The 12578-nt window shown below is 36.1% G+C and overlaps 1 protein-coding gene across 7 annotated transcripts in view; it reads left to right on the top strand.

The window, feature by feature from the left end:
* LOC127938406 (collagen alpha-1(XII) chain) overlaps nucleotides 1–12578 on the top strand; it is a 70064-nt gene that overhangs the window by 43478 nt on the left and 14008 nt on the right. For all 7 annotated transcript variants that reach the window (XM_052535001.1, XM_052535000.1, XM_052534997.1 and 4 more), the window contains 15 exons: nucleotides 221–340; nucleotides 428–574; nucleotides 673–789; nucleotides 1001–1153; nucleotides 1247–1321; nucleotides 2152–2291; nucleotides 2430–2553; nucleotides 3223–3366; nucleotides 3634–3798; nucleotides 3909–3947; nucleotides 4441–4579; nucleotides 5619–5761; nucleotides 6636–6745; nucleotides 11773–11931; nucleotides 12366–12443. In XM_052535001.1, coding sequence (XP_052390961.1) covers nucleotides 221–340; nucleotides 428–574; nucleotides 673–789; nucleotides 1001–1153; nucleotides 1247–1321; nucleotides 2152–2291; nucleotides 2430–2553; nucleotides 3223–3366; nucleotides 3634–3798; nucleotides 3909–3947; nucleotides 4441–4579; nucleotides 5619–5761; nucleotides 6636–6745; nucleotides 11773–11931; nucleotides 12366–12443 — 1853 coding nt within the window. The remainder of the gene's footprint in view (nucleotides 1–220; nucleotides 341–427; nucleotides 575–672; nucleotides 790–1000; nucleotides 1154–1246; nucleotides 1322–2151; nucleotides 2292–2429; nucleotides 2554–3222; nucleotides 3367–3633; nucleotides 3799–3908; nucleotides 3948–4440; nucleotides 4580–5618; nucleotides 5762–6635; nucleotides 6746–11772; nucleotides 11932–12365; nucleotides 12444–12578) is intronic.

Below are 12578 nucleotides of genomic sequence, written 5' to 3'. Positions count from 1 at the left end.
TGGGAAAGTCTTCATGCTTGAATCACCGTGCTTGAATGTTGTTTGTGTTGGCCATAAGCTAGCTTTAAATCTTCAAGTTAGCATGGGCTAGAATCCAGAACATCCTTCAGCTACCACCAGCTCAGCACATTATAATGTTATTTGATGATTTAAACACTATTGCTATGATATTTAGTGGTTTTTAACCACAAGTCTTACTTACTTTGGATCTCATGTTCAGTTGGGATGTTGGCGCCTCAGAACCTGCGTGTCTCAGACGAGTGGTACACACGCTTCCGTGTGTCCTGGGATCCGGCTCCAACTCCCGTCATGGGCTACAAACTAGTCTATCAACCAACAGGTACCAAATACTGTGGGAGCTATCTTTAAACAGGATTCATCAATGCACTTTCATCTGCTAAATGTTTTTTTGGCATTCCTCCTTTAGATAAAGATGAGTCTTTGGAGGTGTTTGTTGGTGACGTCAACAGCTATACTCTACATAATCTACTTCCCGGCACAACGTATGATGTTCAGGTGTACGCCCAATACGATGGTGGTGTCAGCAAACCTCTCACGGGACCAGGAACAACTTGTAGGTTTCAGATGTTTGGAATGATTTCTAAAGTGTTGGTTTTATAATGCATCAGCAAAATGTACAATTTGAGCGCAACATTTCTGTGCACCCTTCAGTGTATCTCAATGTGACCAACCTGGAGACGTACAACGTTGGCTATGACAGGTTCTGCATCAAATGGGCTCCTCACCGTGCCGCCACGTCTTACAGAATCAAGCTGAACCCCCTGGATCGTGAGTCAGGATCTTTTCATTCACTGCCTTCATTATCTATACACTACCATACCAAAATATAAAGCGGCACATAATTTATGAAAAACTCAGCTTTGGTATCATAGGAATAAATTATATGGAAGTTATTTTCAGCAAATTCACAAATGCTGCCAGTTTTATTTTGCTATAGTTATAAAATGTAGCCGAAGTACATTGTTTGATCTGTTTGCAGCGGCGGCTAGAGGTCAGCAGGAGATCACCATCACTGCAGGCCAGAGTCATTACTGTTTTGACGGTTTGAGTCCAGACTCGCTCTACAACGCCACCGTGTTTGTCCAGACGCCCAATCTAGAGGGGCCCGGAGTCAGTACCAGAGAACGCACCCGTAAGTTCAGCCTTTGTCTGAAAATGAGCAGATATTCTTTCCTTCTACTGAATTTAAACGTTAATATCTTCTGTCTTCTTTTGGTTTCTTAAGGTGTTAAACCCACGCCTGTGCCAACAAAACCCCCCACTCCCCCTCCACCACCCACTATTCCACCTGGCTGGGCGGGTAAGTGCCTTCAGCCACTGCTTAAGAAATGCATATTTCATTTATATATCTCAAATCATGTTGATTTTCACATTGCAGAAGGTTTCCAATAGCAAGCAGTACTCATGTTTTCTTCAGAAAGTGTACAGCTCATGTTATTCATTAGATCGTGAAGAGCGGTTTGAAAACAGTGGAATAAAATGTCCAGAGCTTTTATGGATACATGCCTTGCAAACATGCTGTAGATCTGCTTCTTTGGAATGAGTTTGGATCAAATTTATATCAGTTTTAAAGCCTTGGAGAAAATCCTGTGCTAATAAAAAACAGATTCTTTCTTTTTATCTTCAATTCATAAAAAATATCTCTAAATTCACACTGGGCCACTCTCAAAACCTGTTTATTTATCACATGGGAGTCCTACAAGTGGCCAAAAGCTTCAATTTGCAATGGTTCCCACTCCAGAGGAGTCAGCTGGATTTAAGTACAGAAAGATGTGGACTAATCCACCTAGGATTATACATTTAGGAAAGACATTTTTTGAAAATCTGAGAATGATGCTTAAGAGGACAATGTAACTTTCAATGATGTTGTTGAAAATTATACCATTAATTACTTCCTTTTTAGACCTTCTGGATTTCATATGTATTTAATTTTTGCATCGTTTCTCAAGAACGTGTGACCAGTTATGACAGTAATTACAGCATGGAGGTTCATTAGATTGTTTTTTTTTCAGTGATTGTGTTTGTTAGTGAGGTTTTATTACCCTTTTTCCACGCTTGTGTGAAAGTTTAATTAGAAACAAGAGCTGTTCTTGCGTGCTGCAGTTCATGGAGTTGTTTTTGTGTTCTCAGTATGCAAAGGAGCGAAGGCAGATGTGGTTTTCCTCATCGATGGCTCCTGGAGTATCGGAGATGATAGTTTTAGCAAAGTGATCCAGTTTGTCTTCAGCGTCACTGGCGCGTTTGACGTCATCGGTCCATCGGGAATGCAGGTATCTCATCTTGTTTGCGACTTTGAGAAATGCAAAATCTTGTTTGACAATCCAGTCATCTCTGGGTCAGATGCATATATTCCATTGTTGAATCCTTGTTACGGTTTAATTGTATTTCAATATGTTTTTTATTTAAAGGTTTCATTCGTGCAGTACAGTGACGATGCAAAGACAGAGTTCAAACTCAACACATATAATGATAAAGGCACCACACTTTCTGCTCTGAATCTCATCGGCTACAGAGGAGGAAACACTAAGACAGGTATCACTCAAACACACCTGAACATTCATAGCTTCGTTTTTCATCTTAATACACTTTCTTTTAAAGTTATTGGGGGAATCGCACAAAAAATGTGTTGCCCCAATAAAACTAAAAGAAGAAATTATATTTTAGTATTTATTTTTGTTCAAATTAATTTAAAATATTTTGAATATAATAAGCATTAGTTTAATTTGGTACAATAAACACAACCATAATGTATGCTTTCAGATTTGTAATGCTTTTATAATTGTAAAAAAAAAAAAAAAAATGTATTATCCTACATACTTATTACCTACATACATATTATCATTATATATAATATTGTTTTTAATTATTTTTTAATTATTTATTATTATTTTTACTATATATAATTTATTCAATATTATATATTGCTATTATTAGTATTATACTTTTTATTCATTTATATATATATATATATATATATATATATATATATATATATAATTAGTATTTTTTTTTACTTTTAGTTTGATTTCTTTTAACTTTGTGGTTAAAGATGGACTTTTACATTCTTCTTGATGTTGAGTAGATTTTGGCCAGGTTCACTTTGAAGACTTAGCAGTGACTGGAATATAGACAGAGATATATTTGTTTAACTTATGCGGGAAGAGATTTGTTGATGTTGTTTGCTCTCCTTCAACATCCCAGGCGTGGCTCTGAAGCATGTTTATGAGAGGGTCTTCACTCTAGACAGTGGAATGAGGAGGAACGTACCGAAGGTTGTGGTGGCCGTAACAGATGGACGTTCTCAGGATGAAGTGAAGAAGAATGCTGCCAAGCTACAGCACGCTGGTATGACTCCCTGCTGAACTTATAGGTTATGACATAAACATGAGCTCATTTCCCTATGACCTCATCAACACCTATTCAGGATTCAAACACTGATCAATGACTGTGAACTGCACCAGTATGCAGAGCTCTGACAATCGTTGAAGGAGCAGTAGCAAATCACAGTCTAATAATGTGTATTTTAATTCAAAGGAAAATTCACTAACACTCTCCGTATAGAGTATGGTCACTTTAAGATAAATGTGCTGATGTAGATTGTGCCGTTTGCAGGTTACAGTGTGTTTGTTATTGGCGTGGCTGACGTGGACTTCGTCGAACTGCAGAACATCGCGAGCAAACCAAGCGAGCGTCACGTCTTTGTGGTGGACGACTTTGATGCCTTCGCCACCATTCAGGACAACCTGGTCACGTTCATCTGTGAAACTGCAACATCCAGTGAGAAAATATCACAGTTTGTGCTACTTTACATATGATACTTTTAAGAGAAATCTTACAGCTGATCAGTTCAAACCTTAAGTTAATGTGTTTACGTGTTGCTTCCACAGCCTGTCCATTGATCTATGTAAATGGATTCACATCACCAGGTATGCATGTGTTATATGCATGCACAACGTTTTAATGTTTAACCTAATATTCGCATTTATTTGATCAAAAATACAGTAAAAACAGTAAAAATTTTAAAAAGTTATTTATTTCTGTGATCAAAGCTGTATTTTCAGCATCATTCCTCCAGTCTTCAGAGTCACATGAACTTCAGAAATTCATTCTAATATGATTAGTAATATGATTATAATTTCTGATTATTATCAATGTTGAAAACAGTTGTGCTGCTTCATATTTTTGTGGAAACAGTGATATACTTATTTGAGAATTCTTTAATGAATACAAGATTCAAAAGAGCAGCATTTATTTAATATATATATATTTTTAACATTATAAATATCTTTACTATGCCTTTTGATCAATTTAATGCATCCTTGCTGAATAAAAATCTTACTGACCCCAAACTTTTGAACAGTAGTTTAATACATGTGTTTGTGTATGTAGACCACTAACATGATTTCTATATCTTCCCAGGATTCAGAATGCTGGAGGCTTTCAATCTGACGGAGAAGATGTACGCTAGTACCAAAGGTGTCTCTATGGAGCCCGGTTCCTTCAACAGCTACACCGCCTACAGGCTCCACAAGAACGCGTTCCTCCACCAGCCCTCATCGTGAGTTCAAACCTCTCTTGATTAGACTCTGAATGCTGATTTTGTGTACAGTTTAGTATTCATCAAATCATCAAGCAAGACTTTGAAGAAAGAGTGCACTTTGGAAGAACCAACAGATTTTTGTTCATCAACATCAAACCTCATGTTACACGTCTTGACATACTATATTTGAATGCCAAAGGATGAATAGCTTTTGAAGACATAAACTATAGCGTATGAGTCGCACGGACTGTTTCAGCTTGTAAAGCAGCATGAACATTGTGCCTTACATCTCTTTTAATATTCCTCTGAAAGTCACGAAAGTATTTATTTCGCTAAAAATAATAAGACATGTTTCTTGAGCAGCAAATCAGCATATTAGAATGATTTCTGAAGGATCATGTGACACTGAAGACTGGAGAAATTATGCTGAAAATCACAGGAATAAATGACATTTTACAATATATAAACACATAGAAAACAGTTATTTTAAATGTTAATAATATTTCACAATATAACCGTTTTTAATGCATTTTTGATCAAATAAATGCAGTCTTACCGATCCCAGACTTTTGAACAGTAGATTATTACCAAGCTGTTTTTTGGAGATATCACCCCATTTCTTCAGATAATTGCAGTTACGTCACATGGCACGTAATGGCGTGATTTATTATTACAGAAGAATGTTCTTTTAGATTACAATAATGATGGTCATTTTTAATCATTTCTTAAGATGACACTAGCAGCATGCTTGTGTAAAGACGTCACTTGAAAATAGTGTGGTATTAGAGAGAGTCATTAGAGGAGTGTAAGGTTAAACTGAGAGCTTTGTTGGCTTTTGTTGCATGTTGTTGCTTGCCCAGGAAGAGCCAACTATCCAAAAGCATTCAAAGCCACAGTTCTCCCACATACTTCCTTAATTATTGTACCATACGTACAAGTACTGATCAAATACTGGATCATATAAATCCACTCACTTTGACCTGCCAGCGCTGATGTCTGCAGAAAAAACTAAAAAGATCCTCCTGTTTGCTCTGGCTGATTGTCAACTTTATTCCAGGTATATTCATCCTGATGGTCTTCCTTCCACATACACTATCATTCTGATGTTCCGACTGTTGCCGGACTCACCGACCGAGGCCTTCGATATCTGGCAGGTGTCAGACAAAAACCACAAACCAGAGACTGGCGTCACCATCGACCGTAAGTGGAACCGTTTCAGTGTTAGTAACCTCCTTTATGGCAGTTTGAATCAGAATCAATGTCTTCAAAGTCCTGAATGGGAAATTAATATATCAGTAGTTTATTGAGATTAAACAGAGCAAATAAAGTCTTCTGTTACTCACACTTTTCATCAGCCTGGTTGTACTAATATTTCAGATTTGTTTATGCTTTGACAACATTTTTACTGGCGTCATAACAAACAAAATAGTTTTTTAGGAACATTTTTAGAAATGCCTGGAAAGCAACTTGATTGGGTTTTTCAAAAAGAGCTAATGTAACTCCAACAACAACTCAACAACACATTTTTTTTTTTCTGGAATAAAAAAGAGAGTGATTTGTTTATAAACTTGAATCAATTCCAGTGGATGCTTCCAATGCCGTCATAAATCTTAAATCTGTCAGCCAGCTAGATAACTATATCATTGTTGTGCGTTTAAATCTGCAGATAATAAAAGTGATTCTCTTTGCAGAAAACCACATGTTGAAGTTTGCAAAGATTACAAACTCCTTATCCTTATTGTTGAGTCCTGCACACTATCCACATTCATTCCTCTAGACTTTTATTTTGTCAACAGTTTGTGAGTCCTTTAATTTCTCCTAATGAACTTAAGGAAAAACATCTGAGACTAGGTTGATACTTATATAACACATCTGAGATCTCCACTGAAAAAGCATTCAAATGCTCCTAGGCTTCGTTCTCGCTGTCCCGGTAATCAGATTTTGCCAAATTCACCACATCCCCTTTAGTCCAACAACTTGTCCTATCATATCTATCTATTTACTGTAGAGAATTTAGTTTGTTCTAGTTTGTGGTTGTTTTTGGAATATTGAATTCTTTTCTCTATTTTCTCAGCATCCGCCCAAACTGTGTCGTTTTATAATAAGGACACAACAGGAGAGATTCAACGAGCCACGTTTAAAAATGATCAAGTTAAGAGGATCTTCCATGGAAGCTTCCATAAGGTAAACTGTGCTTTTATACATGGTATTTTATATTGCATAGTGCATCAATCTTTACAGTTGTCTTCAGAGAATAATCTAGTATGGTTTGTCCTTGTACAATGATTTGTGATGCTTTTTCATAAGAGGCTTATATCATAGATAGCCTTTAGCACAAATGTGCTGGTTGTGATACCATGAAATGGTGAAGGCTTGGCTCATTTATAATTATTGGGTTATGCACAAATGAAAAAAATCCCAATAAAAACCAAAAAAGGCTTTGTTAAAAATGGGAATTGGTAGCAATTGGTGGCGATGTGTGCCCGGTTCTCCACCGCTTATGTTGGCCACATACACAGATCCAAACTGTGTGAGGTCTTCAGCAAAGTGGGTTCAAAACAAGTGTCCATTATGTCTGAATGGAGCAAAACATGCACAGATGTCCACAAATATAGATCAAGGGAGCCGGTTCTTTCAAGAAGACAACGGTCTGCGACTGCGGAGTAGAAATGTAGGACAAAGAGAGATTGCTGTTAGCAAGTTCATCCACTGAGGATCTGAATCTGAAAGCCACTTGTTTCAACATCAAAAGTTCTGTTCAAACATCAAAGTTAATGCATCATTTAAAAAATTCTCCCGCTGAATGTGTTCCACATGACACGGCTCATTTGCATATAGTTTGAATAATTACATCACTGCACAGCCTCTTCAGCCACTTGTTTTTCTCATTCATCTAAAATATAATTACAACATAATAAAATAATATATGTAAGTTCTGTTCAAACATCAAATTCCCATGAGTAATTTTTTTTTTATTCTTTACATTTTTTCAGCGTTCACATTGTTCGCATCACATTACGGCTCATTCACATAGAATTTGGATTTGATTGCATTGCATTGCATTTCCAGCACTAACCTGTGCAAGCCATTTATCACATTAACTGTTTGTAGCTGATTAAAAAATATTCCTGTGGTGTGAATGAGAGGTGTGGGGGCTTGTTTGTTTTGGTTCTGGCCTGTGTGAACATCCCTGCATGCTTTCCATAAGTCTACAGCCTCAGGAGACACATTGTCAGTGACTTAGACGGTATGACAAGATTCTTTGCATTTTATACCATGGTTAGATACTCTATCATTGAGCAGGACTACTTTGCATTATTTGCATGTGAACATTAGAAAGAGTAATGTGAAAATACAGAGTGGGACTAGTCCGAAACAACTCAAGACAAAGAATTTATTAGGTGTTTAGTAGCAAAGCGGAGTTTACTCTAATATGCCAAGAAATATACAGATTTGGTGCATTAATATAGAAATCAGTTGAGGTCTGTTTTTATATCAGCTGTTTTTGTAATATTTAGTTTTACCGTTGTAAATCTTTAGTTTTAAACTCATGTTATATTACGTTAATTTGTTTTTGCACTGATGCCAGACTTATCATTCATTTGTTATGAATTGTACTTTTTCATTTGTTTAACGTGTTAAATTTACTGGATTGGCCAAAGCCGGCATAACTGCATGATTATTTAGTACATAAACAATTTTGCCATTGAATTTCTTTGCACAGGCCTGTCTTAAATAGAGCAGAGAGGGTGCAAAATCTCCCCTGTTGCATAATATGGCAGTTTCTAATGAAAGCAAATGGAGTGGCATAAGCATTCATCCTTGAGCTTGACAAATTGTTCATGCCTCAGATATTTCCTGCTTGGAAGGAAATGATGTCTGAATTTCAGAGATGAAATGTGTTTTGTAAGAGCTTTATGGTTCTGGCGCGTCATTTACTCATGCGGGTGGCTTTTTGGTCTAGATAAACAAACATTTAGATTGTCTATTTGACTCCGTGAAGCTGGTTTTAAAATGTTATTTTAATTTTGTTTTGCTGGCTCTGTATGTGGTGCAAGTAATGGGATTTTATCAGCAAGACTATAACTCATAAAGGAATATTTCAACCAAAAATGAAATTCTGTCATCATTTACTCAAAGTTGTGTGACTTTCGTTCTTCTGTGGTCCTTTTTGGACCCCTGGACAACAGCCTTATTCCAAATGTCCTTGATTTTTCACAGACGGAAGTCATATGGAGATTTATAACACCATGAGGGTGAGTAAACGCTGACAGAAGTTATTTCCTGATCAAATCTTTTAACACCAAACATGAGCATTCAGAGAGCTCTCAAGCAGCTCAGAGAAAGCGAGAGTCTCCAGCAGAGATGTATCATTCTTCAGATATCTTCAGTGGATTTGGCCGAAACGGAGGACAGCTCTGTTTTGAAAGGTCTGTCCAAACGTGCGGCAGATTCAGTTGAAATGTTTCGTCTGTTTAAAAGATCCTGCTTTCCTCTGAATGGCCACTAAAGAAGACGTTTGAGGACAGCTGCCAGTGATCAGATCAAAATGAGCAAAATCAAATGATTGTAATCAGTTCCAACAAAACTGAAAAATAGAAAAACAGTGAGCAGATTATAAACAGCAGGGACTGTTCAAAGTTCACAATGCCATACTAATTCAGCACTATGTTGTAATATGTGAAAATTCTGTATACATGGAATAATTACGTGTATTATAGCTTAACAAGCTAATACAAAAATGAAATATGCTTAACAATTATAATGGTATGTCATAATAGTAAAAAGCTATAATATTACAATAATTTCATACTGCTTGATAAAGGCTGTACAGAAATTGTGAGATTAATCATGATAACTATTGATAGCACTAATAAATCAGCATATAGTTTTGTGGAAAAATGGAAAGTAAATATTTTTTGATAATATATATTTAAAAAAATTAACAATATGTATTAATAAAGATTAAAATATATTAATAAAAATACAAAATAAGCCAATTACCTTATTTTAGAAACCATTATTGCTAGATTAATTGTGATTATTGTATTGACACCAGTATTTTTGAGAAAAAAATATTTTATAACAATAATATTTTAACAAAATTACTAATTATAGTATAAAAACATTTTTTTTTTGTTTATTGTGAGTTTAATTCTGATTACTTTATTCTTTTGACAGCACTTGTTTTTAACAATAAGAGAAAAATCAGCTTAACATTTTGTGAAAAAGTAGGGGCCTAAATATTTTCAACCATATAATATTGATGTATATAATATAATATATAAGATATGATTGTAATTTTTAACAATAACACTTTTAACTAATATAATAATAAAACCATTAATTTAAAAAAATATATTTTTTTATTTATATATAAAACCCTAGTATAGTATACAAAGCATTAAAGTTTGACATGGATAATCATTGCAGATATGTTTCCTGTACTAATCTTTTTTTTTTTTTTTTATAATTATATTATTAGTGTGTATGCAGTTAACTGTATACATTTTTCCATATGGAATATAATAATTGAGAACAGAACCCGGAGACCTTCAGGCTAAACAGAAAACAATCATGTGCCACAGGAACAGCTTTAGATAATACGTACCACATTTGTGTAGACGTCTAGTGATGTCATGCTTGGTTTGATATTGACAAGGTTTGATAGGTGGCTTGTGAAGAGACAAGACAAAAAACTGGTTTAGATGTTCACAGAAAGATGGTGGTCTGGCTCCATAACAATCAGTGCATCGTTCTAATGAGTATCACGTCTTTTTGGCTTTGTTTAGCACAATATTGAGGTAACTATCAGTGTATCTCAGGCCTGCAGCATGTTTACTGATACTGACCGATCCGCTGTGGTCAGATCAGGATCGCATCTCCTCTATATGCTGACCGCAAATAGCATAGCATCAGTCCTGCTAGAGCTTCTCCATTAACTTGTGGTGGAGAAATGAGATTATATCGCAGCATTCATCTGCTGCTTAAGACTTGGCAGCCTGACGTTCCATGGCATATGGAGAAACAGCTTCATCATGTGCTGTGGTGAACAGGGAATATCACATTGATTGTGAGGATCAGAGAGCTGGAAAACTCTGAGGGGGCAATACATTAAGAAAAACAGTGCCAACCAGGACCGATCACATGCATGCAGTCTGAGCAACACTATAAGCACGACTAACGAATCAGAGGAGTCTAGGCCATGTAGTTCAAAGTTTATGAGTATTTTCAACCTTTTTGAGCATCCTGTTTGGTGTCCTCACTTTTGTATAGCAAAAAGCTTTAAATCATTTTGATCATTGTGGTCAAAAGTTCCTTGGAATTGAGGAAGTTCAAGAAGAAAAAAGAAACAGAGCTGCATTGATTTGTTAAAAAACTGCAGTAAAATCAGTGATATTGTGAAGTTCTATTTGAATATACTTTAAAATGTAAGTTATTCCTGTGATCAAAGCTGAATTTCCAGCATCATTCCTCCAGTCTTCAGTGTCACATCCTTCAGAAATCAGAATAATATGCTGATTTGCTGCTCAGGAAACATTTCTGATTATTATCAGTGTTGAAAACAGTTGTGCTGCTTCATATTTTTGTGGAAACATCGTTTTTTTTTTAAGAATTCTTTGAATAGTAATTTAAAAAGAACAGCATTTATTTTAAATAAAAATCTTTTGTAAGTTTGGACAATATGTTTCGAAATTCTGCTATGTTGAGCCTCATTTGCATAGATTGGATACCAGTTTACAAGTTTAGTATACATCTGTGCCAAAGAGGTTCAGCAATTTAGTGAATTCTGTAGAGGAAGTGGCTGATTCACATCAGATGGGAAATCTACTGGATGATTTGACAAACCCACTGTCCCAATGTATTTAAGCATTAATATGTGATGATGTATTTGTTTACACTCTTGTTAGCTGTGTTTTACAATGGACTTGCTGTTATCGTCGCCTTGAGCGTGTCAAGATTAATTTAGTGCTGAAGGAACTTGCAGGTTTTTATACGCGCCTCTGGCCAGAACACTCCCTTTGAACAGAGAGACTCCCAGAAATCCCTAATTAAGGCCCGAAGCTCTTGGAGTTTAAAACAACAATAGAAAACTGCCAACTGAGTCTAATTTAATGGCTCTGCTTAAGATGATGCAAGTTCTTACTTTAAAATGAGCTCTGAGTCTATAGTTATAAGCTTGAACATCTAACAGTCTTCTTTTATTCCAGCTCCACATCCTGGTGTCTTCCAAGAGCGTCAAGCTGAACCTGGACTGCCAGGAAGTGGCTGAAAAGGAGATTAAACCAGCCGGAAACACATCAACAGATGGATTTCAAGTGCTTGGAAAGATGTCAAAATCTATTGGATCGAAAGGAGAATCTGCAACAGTGAGCCCTAATGTGTAAACACTGTTAGAAATAAAGGTTCCAGAAGAGGGTTTTCAAAGCCATAGAACCGTTTTTGATTCTCCAAAAAAACTTTCAGTGAACAGTTATTAAATTAATTGTTTTTTATTTTTGTGAAGAACATTTTGATGATCTAAAGCACCTTTTTCAACTATAAAGAACATTTTTTGCACTGGATAGATTCAATTGATGTTAAAGGTTCTTAATGGTACCGTCAATAAGGAACCTTTATTTTTAAGAGCAAAGAGCATCTTGTGTACAATAACACAACTTTTGTTATCAGACATTGACCCTGAGCTCACGGCTCTCGCTCTTTCCAGCTTGGATCCTTTTAATGAGTGTCTGAGCCCCATATTTGAAAATGTAAACTTTTTTCAAAGTTATGTGTAACATCCGTTTTCTCTCTGCTTGTGCAGTTTCAGCTCCAGCTGTTTGACATTGTGTGCAGTCTCGGCTGGACCAGCAGGGACAGATGTTGTGAGCTTCCTTCAATGGTAAGAGAAGACTTTAAGAAAGCCTCTAGAGATCAGTTGCCGGTTGCACCAGCTGTGCGCAAGCTACAACTTAGCCTAGTTTAGATGGAAAGGCACAGGTTGCAACTTACACACTGCTGAATATTTTAACATTGC

This window comes from Carassius gibelio, chromosome A20 (assembly GCF_023724105.1).
Source record: "Carassius gibelio isolate Cgi1373 ecotype wild population from Czech Republic chromosome A20, carGib1.2-hapl.c, whole genome shotgun sequence".
Taxonomy (NCBI): Eukaryota; Metazoa; Chordata; class Actinopteri; order Cypriniformes; family Cyprinidae; genus Carassius; species Carassius gibelio.
This window is presented reverse-complemented; position numbering and strand designations above follow the sequence as displayed.